The 16134-nt window shown below is 41.1% G+C and overlaps 1 protein-coding gene across 5 annotated transcripts in view; it reads left to right on the top strand.

The window, feature by feature from the left end:
• The window catches only part of CCDC117 (coiled-coil domain containing 117), a 29442-nt gene extending 13470 nt beyond the window's left edge, over positions 1-15972 (top strand). Inside the window, exons 1-6 of one of the 5 annotated variants that reach the window (XM_065889933.1) lie at positions 2958-3238; positions 3901-3951; positions 8402-8404; positions 9999-10223; positions 10699-10836; positions 13057-15972. In XM_065889933.1, the coding sequence (XP_065746005.1) occupies positions 3057-3238; positions 3901-3951; positions 8402-8404; positions 9999-10223; positions 10699-10836; positions 13057-13294 (837 nt within the window). In that variant the 5' untranslated portion in view covers positions 2958-3056 and the 3' untranslated portion in view covers positions 13295-15972. Of the gene's footprint in view, positions 1-2957; positions 3239-3900; positions 3952-8401; positions 8405-9998; positions 10224-10698; positions 10837-13056 lie in introns of those variants that run through there. The other 4 variants (XM_065889934.1, XM_065889936.1, XM_065889935.1 and 1 more) reach the window with 4 other exon arrangements.
• Positions 15973-16134: the final 162 nt, after the last annotated feature.

Here is a 16134-nt window from a genome sequence, read left to right as displayed (position 1 = left end):
ATTCAGTCCATTGTACCTCATCAATTGTTTATTTCAAAAACATTTATCCTTTATGGCCTAATAAATAGTACATATTCATTGGAAAAGAATAAAAACTTATACCCAGAAGGTGTAAGTTCTGGTATTGCCATCAACATTTTGGTTTGGTGTCTTTTCTTCCAGAGGGGATGAAGCCTAATATTTTTGTATTAACATCCTGACGAGGTTGTTTCTTGCTAAGCTCTAGTAACTAATGACTATTAATTATGTAGACAAAGTACTCACCCTCTCTAAGTTTGGTTTTGCTGTCTTTATATAGAGTCATATGAGTATCTGTGGTCTAGTTGCGATAGTGCACAGCTCTTATGTGTGTATTGGACACTAGCACACAGGTACGTGAGTGTACACATACACACAAATAAGAAAAAAAGACTGGAAGGATATTCATAACAATCATGCTTCTAATGGGATGCCATTAAGGCGGTTTTTATTTGCTTCTCTAACCTTTTATCACCACTTCAACTAATTTTTTACTAAGAACCTGTGTTTTTTTCCGCATGCGCAGGCTCAGCGGCCTGGCTCACGGGCCCAGCCGCTCTGCGGCATGTGGGATCTTCCCGGACTGGGGCACGAGCCCGTGTCCCCTGCATCAGCAGGTGGACTCTCAACCACTGCGCCACCAGGGAAGCCCCTGTGTTAGTTTTAAAACCAGAAAACTTTTTTTTTTTAAATAAAAAGATAAATAAGATTAGCCACCAGGAAAAAGGAGTCAGGAAGGGATTGTCTAAGTGTCTGTATGTCTCTGACCCACCAATCCTATGAGAGGTGAGCCAGAAGTCACCTCTAGGAGGCATGCCTGGATTGTCACTGAAAAGAAGAGACGCTCTCAGTGGCCACTGTTAAGTTCCATAGCCACTCTCACCAAGTTAGTGTGGGAGACAGTGCACAATGAGCCTGTTTTTTTCTTCCAGGGGTCCGAAGCTCCATGTAGTCTCTCTCAGACACATTATACTGAGGCTTTCACTGATTCCCCCAAAGCACTTTTTCCAGGGAATTCAATGAGATGGAGCAAAGCCTAGAAGTTTAAGGCAGGATCTAGGGTCTCAGACCTGGGGCTGAACACTGGCTCCATCACTTATAGCTGAGGGAATTGGGAACCATAACCTGCCTCAATTTCCTTATCTGTAAAATGGGGGCATAAAAGCATCCAATTTAGCATTATTATGAGGAATACTTGACTTTATCTGGGTAAAGAGCACCTGCAAATAGGAAGTACCTAATAAATTATTAATTCTAATACATTGCTTGATAAGGGGCATGCAACTTAGTATAGAATTGTGAATTAAAGGATAAAAGAATGAATTTGGATAGACATTCAAGAAATATAATTAGGTGGAAAAGAAGTTTCAGAATAATATATAGAGTAGGACTCCCTTTTATAAATGTATATTTGTATGTCTATGTGTATATAACATCATCTGGATGGATTTTTTTTTTTCAGGTGAGGAATGAGTTGACCATTTGTAGAAGTGACCCAGGAGAATATCTTTTATATCCAGTTGAGGTAAGTAGGGTGTTACCTTAAGGAGGCAAAACTGTATTGTAAATATCAGTAAGAAAACTTAAACTGAATCAATCATATTACATTAGACAAAGGGGTCCATTTACTTTTTCCCAGACTACCATGAAGGCAATGTTGGAAAAAAAGGAAGAGAAATCTGGAGGCCTTTCACGAGCCCATAGGACTTGCTAACTGATTAAATATGGGGGGGGGGGGGCAGTGAACAAAAAAGAGGCATCAATGATGATGCTTAGGGTTTTGGTTAGAAAGAGAAAAGCATCTTCTAACAGCTGAAACTGGCCTGGTACTATCAGGTGGACCCTGGTGTTCCCTGTTAAACAATTTCACAGAACATCAACATCAAACAGGGACAGAGATGTGACTTCTATGGATCAAGATAAAAGCAAGACCCCTTTGTAATCCTGTCTGTAACCCAATCCTAAACATTGTCCAAAGCACAAAATGACCAAACATCTCCCATCCTGGCCAATGCAAGGACTGTTGCTTCTTTACCAACTGTAGGTTTAGCCTCCCTTCATTCCCCCCACCTTCTAGAAAAGATTAGCTAAGATAACCATAGAATTATCTCTGCTTTCTGACAGTATTAAGTCCAGAGCAAAGCCCTGCTTCTTTGACCTGCCCCCAAATCCCCCTATGACACACAGAAATCCTATAGGAAGCCTTTTCTAACACCCTCTTACTGAGACACTCCCTGACTGCAATAAGTCAATAAATCCATCTTTGGTCAATTACAGGTGTGTTCTTGGTGGTCTTTGGCTGAAGGGCATTGACTTTGGTATAAGTAACTCAGACTAGATGATGATGCCATTTCCTGAGATGGGAAAAATTATCGTGATCAGTGGTTGTGGTGACAAATTCTGCTAGCCCTTTAGCAAGACTTTGTCTCTGGATGTCCCAGGTAGAGCCTGGAAGTCTTGCCAGTCCCTCTCACAAGAGCTCTAAGGTTTTCCCTCATCCTCCATGCTGTTCCCTCTAAGGCATCATCAACTTTATTTACATTAAAACACAGAAGGAATTACTAGCTGATTTTTAACGTGTACTATGTGCCAAGAAGTGTCCTAAGGGCTCTAGATGTTTTAATCCATTTAATTCTCCCATCGGTCTTATGAACATAGGTACTACTGTTTTCAGGTTTTACTACTGAGAAAACTGAGGTACAGAGGTTCCATAACTTGCTGAGTGAGGATTCGAACCTATATCATATTCTGGGTTGGCCAGGGCCATCCTCCAGCCCCGGAGACTCGGACAGCAGCCATCTTGTTTGTAGTCCTCAAGGACTTCAACTCCCGGCAGACCTTGCGTCAGCAGTTCGCCACACACAACAAATCCCGGCGTGCCCCGGGCGGCTTGGGGTGGAGGGTTCTAGAAGGCGTGACGTGGGGTCGGGAGCGGGCTCAGAAGCGGGCGCCTCTTGGCAGTCGCTGTGGCAGCCGCTGCCGGGTCTGGGGCCGCGGGCAGCCGGGGCCGCGGGCGCAGCCTCCTCACCTCTCCGGCCATGGCAGCGCTTGGCCGGCCTTTCAGCGGCCTCCCGCTGAGAGGCGGCTCGGACTTCCTACAGCCGCCACCGGCTTTCCCCGGCCGGGCCTTCCCGCCGGGGGCGGACGGCACCGAGCTGGCCCCGCGGTGGGAACCCCGCGCCGCCCCGAGCAGCCCGGGCGGGAGCGCGGCGCGCGGACGGTGAGGATCTCGGCGGGCGGGCGGGCGCGGGCTATTTGACCCTCCCCGCGACCTTCGGCGGGGGCTTCTCAGCCCCAGGTTGCTGATGAGGATACTGAGCCCCACAGTCGGTTACCGTTAGTCGCCTGAGGTAGCAAAGCGCGGGGGTCCGGTTCGGACCCTGGCCCCCCTGCGTCCCGGGAAGTGAGGAAACGGTCCGAGCTCGCCCAGGGCGTGCGAGGAAGGGAGCCGGGTCGAGCCGGGCCTGGAGCTGCCGTGGGCGCGCACTCGCCTCGCTCCCTCCAGACCGCGGCGGAGCCGCCGCTGCTGTTAACTTTCAGCGCCTCTCGGACATTGAGTTTTGTCATCCGCAACTTGGGACAGAAGTGAGTCCTCCTAGTGGGATCATAAAATAAAGTGCTTAGCCCGGTGCCTGCCCCGATACGTTTTCCCTACGGTGGTCCCCCTCAATTTATCTCCCCCGGTCTTGACCAAATGAGAAGTTTAGATTTCAGTCTCTATACCTGACTGACTTTGTGACCTATATATCCATCCCACTCGGCAAGGAAGGGGACCGCTGGTGGGAATGGAGTGGGCAAGATTATCGGAGCCAGAAAGTGGATGCTGAACGCACCCGCTCAATAAATTTCTCAACTGACTGATTTTCTGGTTTGTTTCAACAGTGTTTCAGTTCACCATAGAAAGAAACACAAGCGAGAGGAGGAGGAGGATGAGTAAGTTTCAGGTGCCATTTATTCACTTAACGGTCACTTAATTTAACCTATTTTATATCCATGACTATTTGTTTTTAAGTCAAAGTGTGAAACATCAGGTGTCTGAAAGGAGGTCCAAGGAACTGATAACATGGGTTACGTTTTAGAGAACGGAGCTGGGCAGGTCAGAGGGAAACTTGTCACTCTAAACAATTGTATAGCTTGGACATGGAAGCAACCTAAGTATCCATCGACAGATGAATGGATAAAGATGTGGCACATATATACAATGGAGTATTACTCAGCCATAAAAAGAAACGAAATTGAGTTATTTGTAGTGAGGTGGATGGACAGAGTTAAGTAAGTCAGGAAGAGAAAAACAAATACCGTATGCTAACACATATATATGGAGTCTAAAAAAAAAAAAAGGTTCTGAAGAACCTAGGGGCAGGACAGGAATAAGGACGCAGATGTAGAGAATGGAGTTGAGGACGTGGGGAGGGGGAAGGGTAAGCTGGGACGAAGTGAGAGAGTGGCATGGCCATATATACACTACCAAATGTAAAATAGATAGCTAGTGGGAAACAGCTGCATAGCACAGGGAGATCAGCTCAGTGCTTTGTGACCACCTAGAGGGGTGGGATAGGGAGGGTGGGAGGGAGCCGTAAGAGGGAGGAGATATGGGGATATATGTATACGTATAGCTGATTCACTTTGTTATACAGCAGAAACTAACACAACATTGTAAAACAATTATACTCCAATAAAGATGTTAAAAAATATATATAAGCGATTGTAATATTTGAACTTTGAGCCATGTGAATATTGTTATATGCACAAAATAAAAGAATTCACAGAAGGCTACGTATTGAAAAGTCTTAGACTCCTTGCTCCCAGTTCTCCCCAGAAGTTACCCTTGTTGCCTGTTTCCTATGTCTCCTAAGGAAGATAATGTAAAAATTTACAAGTTTATGACTGTATATAGTTCTGGTTTTTTACACTGTAAGTAAGATACTATTCACACTGCAACACATTGGATCTTTTCATTTTACTCTTCTGTAGCTTGTTGCATATGGGCACATAGAGTTCTACCTAATTTATTTTCCAACAGGTGAGTGGAATTCTATTGTAAGGTTAGGTACAGATAATTAACCAGTCTCCTAGTGATGGATTTCTAAGTTAATTCTAATCTTTGTTATTACTAACAAATCTACCATGACCACCATTCTTTTTTTTTTTAACATCTTTATTGGAGTCTAATTGCTTTACAATATTGTGTTAGTTTCTGCTGTATAACAAAGTGAATCAGCTATATGTATACATATATCCCCATATCCCCTCCCTCTTGCGTCTCCCTCCCACCCTCCCTATCCCACCCCTCTAGGTGGTCACAAAGCATGGAGCTGATCTCCCTGTGCTATGCAGCTGCTTCCCACTAGCTATCTATTTTACATTTGGTAGTGTATATATGGCCATGCCACTCTCTCACTTCGTCCCAGCTTACCCTTCCCCCTCCCCACGTCCTCAAGTCCATTCTCTACGTCTACGTCTGTGTCTTTATCCCTAGGTTCTTCAGAACCTTTTTTTTTTTTTTAGATTCCATATATATGTGTTAGCATATGGTATTTGTTTTTCTCTTCTGACTTACTTCACTCTGTATGAAAGATTCTAGGTCCATCCACCTCACTACAAATAACTCAATTTTGTTCCTTTCTGTGGCTGAGTAATATTCCATTGTATATATGTACCACATCTTTATTCGTTTATCTGTCGATGGACAATTAGGTTGCTTCCATGTCCTGGCTATTGTAAATAGTGCTGCAGTGAACATTGGACCACCATTCTTTTTAAGTTCTTTGTATATATTTGCAAGTAGGTAAATGGATTCCTAGATGGGAAATTGCTGGATTTTAAAGTATATACATTTTGAATTTTGGAAAAAATTGTTGCCAATTTATACTCCTTTTACAGTGGGAATGCCTGTTTCTCCATCTTCTCAGATGGAGATTTTTTGATCACCACTTAACTGATAGGTAAAAAATTACATCTCATAGGCAGACAGTCTTAAAAAAAAAAATATGAGTAAAAGATTTCCCCAAAGGGGATATCCAAATGACCAATTAAATGAAAAGATGTTTGACCTCATCGGTCTTTAGGGAAATGCATATTAAAGACACAATAAGATACTCCACCACCAGATACTGGAGGGTTCTGTAGCACCAGGAACTCTCAAACACTATGGTTGAGTATGTAAATTGCTACAATACTTAGGGAAACAGTTTTGCATCGCATGAGTTGAAGGTGCACATACCCATTTACCCAGCAGTTCTCCTCTTGAGTATGTACATGTGCTCATCAGGAGACATGTACAAGAAAGTTCATAGCATCCTTGTTCATGATAGCTCAAAATTGGAATGTCTGAACAGTACAATGGATAAAGTAAATTTTTTGCTGAGTTCAATTCAGCAAAAACAAAAAAACAAAAAAACCCCACATCTATCAACCTAGATGTGTCTTATAGTATGAGCAAAAGAAACATCACAAGAATATATATGTATACAGTATAATTCCTTATATATAAAGTTCAAAACCAGGCAAAACTAAAACCTTGAAGATTGCATATCTACATACTTGATAATGTATTTTTTAAAAAATGAAGTGATTACCATAAAAGATAGTATTTACCTACAGAGAGGAGGGTGTAGAGTACCATTTTGGGATTCTGACAGCAGTCTATATCTTGTATATTATTTTCATGGATTTTTTTTTTTCCCCCGGTACACGGACCGGGGCATGAACCCATGTCCCCTGCATCGGCAGGCGGACTGTCAACCACTGTACCACCAGGGAAGCCCCTGGATTTTTGTTTCATAATTATTGTATGTACTTTTATAAGTGTAGGCATTTTATAATTAAATTAGATCACTTTTAATTTGTATTTTGTAAATTATAGGCGGTGTTGAACATCTTTTAAGCCATCTGTGCTTCATTTTGTGTGAATTGTTCATGTTTCTGCAAATTTTTTATTGGCTATTGGTCTTTTTCTTGTTAATCTATAAGAAATTTTATTAAGGAAGCCAGTATATTATATATGTTTTGTTTTCTCCAGATTTGTTGTCTTTCAACTTTGTGTATGATCTTTTTTTCTTTTTTTGCCAGCAGAAACTTTGAATTTTCTCACCTGGTTGATACATAGACTAATGAGACAGTAGATTTGAATGTTGTCTCAGTTTAAAAACACTTCTGGGACTTCCCTGGCAGTCCAATGGTTAAGACTCTCCGCTTCCAATGCAGGGGGCGTGGGTTTGATCCCTGGTTGGGGAACTAAAAATCCTGAATGCTGAGGCGTATGGCCAAAAATTTTTTTTAAATAAATAATATAAAAAATCTCTGGACCAGACAATATTTATGTTCTTTATAGCCTTGGGATTACTGTAGATACACAGGGACCTCTTTGCTTTTATCTTTTGGGGTTCCTTATAGGAGATTTTTTTTTTTTTTTTTTTTTTTTTTTAAGTTTGCGGGCCCCTCACTGTTGTGGCCTCTCCCGTTGCGGAGCACAGGCTCAGCGGCCATGGCTCACGGGCCCAGCCGCTCCGCGACATGTGGGATCTTCCCAGACCGGGGCACAAACCCTTGTCCCCTGCATCGGCAGGCAGACTCTCAACCACTGCGCCACCAGGGAAGCCCTATAGGAGATTATTGAATAAAGAGTTCCAGTGTCATAAATAAAAAGTTTGAAGTGGCTTTAAAAGTTAACCATCTTTTATATAACTGATTCATTTTGTTGTGAAGCTGAAACTAACATACCATTGTAAAGCAATTATACTCCAATAAAGATGTTAAAAAAAAAAAAAGTTAACCATCTGTAATATACACGTGGAGAGATTGAGGCCCTGAGACTGGACAGTTGGATGTCAAATACCTAGAAGTGTGCTGCCCGCCTGCCATTTCCATAGCTCTTATCAGAACTATAAAGTCTTTTATATCCCATTTTCTTTGGGACTTAATCATCATTGATCTCTAAGTATTTGCAAAGTGGACCTAGAGGCATGAAATAATTTAGCCCAAATTATGTTGGAGATCAGAGATCAGAACCCAGCTCTGATACTCAGTTGCATTTAAAGATCTTTTTAAATATATATATATATTTATTAGGCTGCTCCAGGCCTTCGTTGCGGCATACAGGATTTTTTAGTTGCGGCATTTGAACTCTTAGTTGCGGCATGCATGCGGGATCTAGTTCTCCCACCAGGGATGGAACCCAGGTCCCCTGCACTGGGAGCATGGAGTCTTACCCACCGGGCCAGCAGGGAAGTCCCTCAGCTGTATTTAATAGTTGAATTGTTAGATATGCTAGGAAATTACCTGTTCCTTCTAGATTTATTCTGCTTTTTCCTACATGACTTTTTTTTTTTTTTTGGGCTGTGTTGAGTCTTCGTTGCTGCACACGGGCTTTCTCTGGTTGTAGTGAGTGGGGGCTACTCTTTGTTGCGGTGCAGTGGCTTCTCGTTGTGGAGCACAGGCTCTAGGCGTGCGGGCTTAGTAGTTGTGGCACGCGGGCTCAGTAGTTGCGGCTCATGGGCTCTAGAGCACAGGCTCAGTAGTTGTGGCGCACGGGCTTAGTTGCTCTGCGACATGTGGGATCTTCCCGGACCGGGCTCAAACCCATGTCCCCTGCATTGGTAGGCGGATTCTTAAGCACTGAGCCACCAGGGAAGTCCAACATGACTTCTTACGTCTATAACTTTTTCTTCTGCTTTCGAAAACGTCACATACTTTATCCAAATACTACAGAAATGTTTGATTTATGGATAGACATTCTTAATACTTTCTTATGAATTAAAAATAATTATACACGAAACATCTCATTTAATAATTGATTCCAGTCAAAAATCTAGGTTCAAGAGAGCATTATTACTTGTCAGATTTTATATTGACAGAGACTTGAATGTTGATTTTTATAGTTTTGACATGAAATAGAAATTTCTTTCTAAAATACATGCTTCTTCCTTTGACTCTTAGTTTAGAATCAGAAGCTGTGGTAGCCATTAATGAATTTTTTGGTTGCAGAGCTGTATTCTGGTCTTGAGATTGTGCTTGGTGATGCCCAGGCAATAATGTACTTTTGGTCTAAATACTCAAATAGAGCAGGGCAGGCTGTCTATTTAACTTGCTTCAGGACAGGTCTCAGCTAAACACCAGGCAGGTCATAGTGCTTGCAGATACTAGTTCGTGGTAAGAGCTTGAACAGTTGAATTTCCCTAACAAGGCAGGAGGTTTTAGTGAAAATGGCAAAGAGGTAGGATTCAGGGTCTGTCTCTGGGGTCTGGTACCCAAAATATCAATACAACTCACCTTACATGACACTTTGGAGGGAGCACTTTAGTTTTCGAGGTCCTAGTTTCCACATGTGCAAAACAAAGAAATTGGATTTGATGAACTCTAAGGTCTCAAGGAAATACAAAATTTCTAGGAAGTGAGGATAGTTTATGTTGCAAGGCAGGAGAAAAGTGCACCCCATTATTAGGGACCCATAGGGCAAATGACAGCCTCTACCATTTTTGGAGAGAACCAAGAAAACAGCAATATCATTTGCACCTGTAGTACTTGCTGCAGGCCTGATGAAGCATATATTTTTGCCCTAAGGGAATATAGGATGCCTGCAGATTACCTCCTCATATGTCCAGTGTAGTGGAGCAGCAGCAATTTGAAAAAATATGGCTGGCACTGAATTGCTACTTTGTGATTTTTGTATTCTTTACTTCCCACTTGACCTTTCCAGAGCTGAATAAGTGAGAACGACTTTAAATTCCCACAGCGAACACTTCTAATCTGGAAAAGCAAAAATCTTGCAGTTGCAACCTAATTTGACAAATGTCGGGAAGGGAAACATCTCAGGGAGGCTGTGAGAATGACAGAAAAGAAAATGTATGATTTTCCATCTTGTAATCACACACTGTCAAAAATTAGAGGTTTTTCGTAGAAGAATTTGATTAGAGATGGGGGATGATACACATTTCATTTATATTAGCCAGGATTTTCATTGATTTTTTTTTTTTTTTCAGTTGTCCAGTAAGAAAGAAAAGGCTAACTGAAGCAGGGCTCTGTGCTGGTCCTAATGACTGGATTCTTTGTGCACATCAGGATATAGAGGGTCATGGAGTAAATCCGTGCACTAGTGGCCTTTCTGCACCTGGCATGTTAGATGTTATTTGTGAAGAGATGGATCAGACAACAGGAGAACCACAATGTGAAGTTGCCCGAAGGAGGCTTCAGGAAATTGAGGACAGGTAAATGGACAGCATATATCTAGCTGCTTATTATTGTTCCTATGTAACATCTCTACTCTTTCAAGTTAGTCTAATTCATCATTTGGTGATTCCTTGATCCTCAATGTATCAGACTATAAAAATCAGAAAGCTCAAAGTATACACTTTAAATGTTAAAGTAAGTTCTTCTCATAGAACTGTACTAAATATTTTCACTTACTATCTCTGAATATTACTTTTTGGTATGAGGGTTTTTAGGGACACATTCTTCAAATTTGATTGCCTCTAATGTAAAACATTTTGGTTAAATGTTGAACAGCTCTTTTGTGTATACTTTCTTCTCTCAGGTATAGTCTCATATTTTACTTGATATTTTGCTGTAGCACCTGTTGCGTTTATCCTTGTTTTTATTTTTAAAATTTTTTCCAATTAATAGAATATATAATAGCTTAACTAAATAATTTTTCTTTCTTCCTTCGCTTCTGTCTTTATTTAGAATAATTGACGAAGATGAAGAAGTTGAAGCTGACAGAAATATTAGCCATCTTCCCAGCCTTGTCCTTTCTGATACCATGAAAACAGGTTTGAAGAGGGAATTTGATGAAGTCTTTACAAAGAAAATGATTGAGTCCATGTAAGTTTTGGTTTCTGGTTTCCATTCAGTTATGATCTTGGAGGGAAAACACAGTCTCTAGACATTTCCTGATCGCCAACCAAGTGAAAGCACAGTACGTTTGTATTTAGCCCAAGTTGGAGACCTTTTCTTAGTTCATTGGAGTGAACAAAATGCTACGCAAGCAGGAGTTGGCTGCCTTGTGTACTCAGCCCTGGGTTGTTTTGAAGTCCTAAAATGCACTAATAGTCTAATATTTGGAAATGGGAGGATTGGCAAGAAAGAACCCATTCTCATGTGTATATGTGTAGCTGATTCACTTTGTTATACAGCAGAAACTAACATTGTAGAGCAATTATACTCCAATAAAGAAGTTAAAAAAAAAAAACAACCCATTCTCTCAAATACCTATGATAGGATGTAGGAACCACATTTCAAAAGTACCTTTTACCTGGCTCTCTCACTTATCTAGGACCACTATTAGGACCTAGGAAACAAAAGTCTCCCAGCAGTCAAAAAAGTTATCACAAAGGCCACAATCCACAGCTCATATTCTTACCTCATAGTGTGTAGCCCCTCAGGCCTTTAGCTCTAAGAGCCATTTTGCACTTCGTTTAGACCCAGTTTGATCAGCTCAGTTATCTGGTTTCCTCAGTCATCAGAGTAGAAACACAAGAACAGCAGAACAGACAAACTCATAGTAGTCAATAGTGACAGTACAGTGTGAGAACAGGATAGGCAACTGGAAAGCAAACATAAGAACCTGAAAAGCAAAGCAGCCTGGAGCCCATTTACATAAGAACTAATGATAGCCCTGTAATTCTTGTAGTCCTTGAGCTTAGATGATTTCAAGTGGTCATTACCAACTCTGTAAAGTACAGTTGTCTCTTAATATCCATGGGGGGATTGGTTCCAAGACCCCCTGCGGATACTAAAATCCAGGGATGCTCAGTTCCCTTATATAAAATGGTCTGAGGGCTTCCCTGGTGGCGCAGTGGTTAGGAATCCGCCTGCCAATGCAGGGGACACAGGTTCAAGCCCTGGTCTGGGAAGATCCCACATGCCACGGAGCAACTAAGCCCTTGTGCCACAACTACTGAGCCCGCGTGCCGTAGCTTCTGAGGCCCGCACGCCTAGAGCCTGTGCTCTGCAACAAGAGAAGCCACCACAATGGGGAGCCCACGCACTGCAACGAAGAGTAGCCCCCACTCGCCACAACTAGAGAAAACCACGCAGCAATGAAGACCCAACATAGCCAAGAATAAGTAAATAAATTAATTAAAAAAATAAAATGGTCTGAATCAAAAACCCACAGATACAGAGGGCCAACTGTAGTGGGCAAGTTATAAAGTGCCATTTAGATGTTGCCTAGAAAAGACTTTGGATAGACTTGGTACTCAGTGAGGGTAAGTGTCAGATATCTGAAAAATTCTCTTAGGATACCAGTCCCACTGATGCCAGGTAGATGAGACAGTATTGTCTTTAGACACGGTGGGTTCCACTGCTGCTCGATGTTAGCACACAAGGGTTTTGCATTAGCCTCCTAGCTTGATCTTATAATTCTGACTACCCAGCCCTTAAGGTGGGTAAATAGTTTAGCCAAGAGTAAGCAGGTCACGTTGCCCTCCAGCCTAAAACATAGCACTTTCTGCTCTTGGTAGTTTTCCAGAAGCTAGCCTTGTGTGTAGGGGAGTGTGTTCTTCATTGTTTGTGTTTTATTTTTCCTTACTTGCCCTTGGGTCCCAGAAACCATCAAACCATCACTAGATGGAGAGGGCAGCGAGGGGGTGGGGTAGGCACAGACAGTGGCTTACTGCAAAAAGCATTGTGTTTCATAGCTGTACTAAGCAAAAGGCATACTGAGATATTTTTAGTGTGTTTGGCCAATGTTTCTTTTTCATTTATAATGGTTTAGTACAAGATAGTAGCTCACATCTGCTAATATTAACCACAGTTTAAGAAAACACTATAATAAATCAAGGGCCTCTGTTTTACATGTTGAATGTTTATATTCTGATCACAGCATCAGTACAACCAGTTGGTTTGCTTAAAAATGCATGCAGAACTGTAAAATTAAATGTACTTGAGTGGCCTTTGTAAAGATCAATTTGGATTGTCATAAATCTCCTATTTAATCCCATCCGTTTTTAGATGTTAGGTAGCAAACATTAGTTTTTCAATGTATATCTTTTATTTTCATGTTATAAAATTATTGATAAAAATCTGTATTTTATGTCTTAGGAGCCGTCCTTCCATGGAGCTTGTGCTCTGGAAACCTCTCCCTGAACTCCTTTCTGATAAGCCAAAGCTGTCATCTAATGCTAAGAACTACACAGGAGAGAGCCAAACTAAGCATGCAGCTGCTGGCACTGCCTACCCTCAAAGAACTGAACTGTTCTTGGAACCTCGGCAAACAGGGTTGCCTGTTTACACTAGTTTGGAGACAGCTGCTTGCACAGAAGAAGAGATGGAACTCTAGACACCAGTTTCTATACTAAAGTTGTCAAATTTTAGAAGGCTTATGTGTTCAGTCATGAGCCTGCTTGTACGGTATAGGGACTTGAAAGTTTTGAAACGGGTGTAATAGCTCCACCTGTGATTTGGGGTGGGACTCTCATTTTGGGTAGCCATTTCTTGAATTCAATTTTTGCCAAGGAAACTTGTCTCAAGAGAAAAGCAGTTTTCTAGGGGTCTTATTAAAGGAATAAGGAGTACATTCTGCAAAGTCAAGTATAGAAGCTATATGTGTAAGCATGACTTTTAAGTCATCTGTCACATTGTCTATATCATTCAGATACTTGAGTTGAAAAAGATGCATTAAGAAAGTAGGATGCTTTCCTACTATGTGTACTTTGACAGTCAAGCCACAACTTCATCTGTAGTTATGAGCTCTGTTTACAGTGGTGACTATATATGATTGGGGAGAAGGAGAAAGGAGGCAGTAGCTTAAGCCTATGCTGGGGAAATTAACAGAGGCTCTGAAACCTGTATATTAGTTGTCAATTCATTGTAGCTATATTGATTAAATAGCCAGTAGCGTTGTGGCTCCCCTCTTTGCCTCTGAAAATGCAATGAAAAATACAAAGAAAAGGTTTTTCCTTTGAGGCTCTTTTGCCTTGTGCTACTGTTGCTCCTTGGTTTCCCTTGCATAATCGATAAGCCCAGCTATTCAGTAATGTTTACAGCTTAATTAACTTTGAGTGATAGTTTAAAAGGTTGTGAGGTAAACCATGTGTGAATTGGTTCTGGGAGAAGCATCCCTCAGGTAATCCTGGGGCAGTGCTGTATCAGCTAAGCTCAGCATATAACTTCTGTAGTTTAAAAAAAAAGTTGTGCCTGTATAAGCAAGTTGAGTTTTTTAATGTTAATTTAGAAAACAGTGACTGAATAATTAGCTGAGCACATATGGGCAAGTGACATTGAGATTTACTGAAATAGCCAGTTTGCCTATTGTTTCAACTATGGTGCAGTAAGCCTAAAAGTTAGAGAATAGCTTCCTGCTAGCAGGAAATCTTCATCTTGAGGACCTTAACCAGGCTCAAGGCGTCCTCTGAGGGTAACCAGGATTGAAGTTTTTTATTTCTCAGGAAGAGCTCTTCCTCGTGGCAAGGACTCAGTAGTACGAAGTAAAATGACAATTTCTTTAGTGCTACAAAATATCCACTATAACTTATTGAGTGTAATACTAGCTCTTTTATCAGACAATGGGAGACCACCCCAGTTCTTTCTGTTTTGTTTTCTGGGTTTCTTTTGCCTTTGTTGGAATCAGATACCTTGTGTAGAAAACATGGTTTATACCAAGTAGAGGTGACTTTAGGAGGCAGCTCCCAGGCAATTTTGAAACCCATGCCGAAGTCCCTCCCCTTTTTACAGATGGCATAGAAGTCACAAGTCTGTTAACTGGACTGTTTCTTCTCCTGCCTGTTGTTCCTGCTTTCTCTATTTCTGTCTGGATAGTCAGGAAAAGATTTAATGTTTAATATTTAAACAAAATATTTAATGTCTACACAATAAAATTATTCAAACTTCAAACCAGTATTGAAACAGTTGGAAACCAGCTAATAGTTTCTTAATCTCAGATTTAGAGATGAATGTAAACTGTATTCTGTTGAAACGTGCAAGTGTTTGATTCATGCCGTCTAAAAAACTCCTGCCTCTAGGTCATTGTTAATGGGACCAACTTGTAAAGTTTGTAGCCTTAAACCTCCATGCATTTGTTCTGCTACAGCTCAAAAACATGAAGTGACTGCCTGGAATTTGGAGTTAGTCCCAGTGTTCAGGTGAAGGAGAGGTGACAGCTTTCCAAAGAAGGACCCAAGCACACTAACACTGTCTTCTATAGGGATTGTTGGGCAGGCCTGGGATCCAGGTCTGTACAGTGAACAGGAGGAAAGAAGAGCTCTGAAACAAGGCTCAGATACCACGGGTATATGTAGGAGAGAACTAATAAGATTCTGTTAAGATCCAAGCAGAACTTGTTTCAGAAGTCATTTTACCTGACATGATCATTATTTCTGCAGGAAACATGGATGTTCAATGCTCCTTTTTAAACTTTATCCTGCATATGTTTGTACAAAAATTGTCTTCTTCATCCATGTGGTGCTTACTCATCTGAGCCGTCTCCACAGTCCCCATGCCTCTGCTTTGTTTTTCTTTTGTAGAGTAAGGCTTTTGCCTTAAGGTTTCCCTAGGGAATTAACAGGTCTTTTCATTTTGTACAGCTTTTGCAGCATGGATCAAACATTGGCTTACTATGCTAATGTGTGAAGAGAAAAAATTATCTAAAGCAGGTGAGCTTTAATGAACAAATGTGTATTTTCTCTGAGTTTGATTAGGGTATGTGTGGTTTTGTTTTTTTTTATTTCATATGAAGAAAGTTAAGTGCGGTTCTCACAGATATTAATCAAATAAAAATTGCTACTCATTCTTGAAAAGGTGCAAATGTAAAATTTTTTAAATGAGTGGAAACTAGAACCATGAGAAAAATGTTCACCAGTGGGTTCATTAATTATTTTGTATCTGGAACTTGGTTTTGTTTTTTAATAGTGATAAGGATGGTGGAGTACTTGGAAAGTTGTGGAAGATGCTGTTAATTTTACTTTAAAATGAGAATCTGGTGTTTTTGTATTTCGTTTTCAATAAAACAAGTGTTTTGGACTATTTGAGATATTGTGCACTTAAGTAAATGAAATCAAGTTTGGGACCTTTAAAAATAGGGAGTAGGAAAATTCCTCTAGATGTCCAGTTACATGGTCATTCCTTTCTTGAGTTGACAGGTCACTGGGTGGCGGTATTGCGTGCATATTTACAACCATTAGT

The sequence above is a fragment of the Phocoena phocoena genome, chromosome 13, assembly GCF_963924675.1.
Source record: "Phocoena phocoena chromosome 13, mPhoPho1.1, whole genome shotgun sequence".
Taxonomy (NCBI): Eukaryota; Metazoa; Chordata; class Mammalia; order Artiodactyla; family Phocoenidae; genus Phocoena; species Phocoena phocoena.
This window is presented reverse-complemented; position numbering and strand designations above follow the sequence as displayed.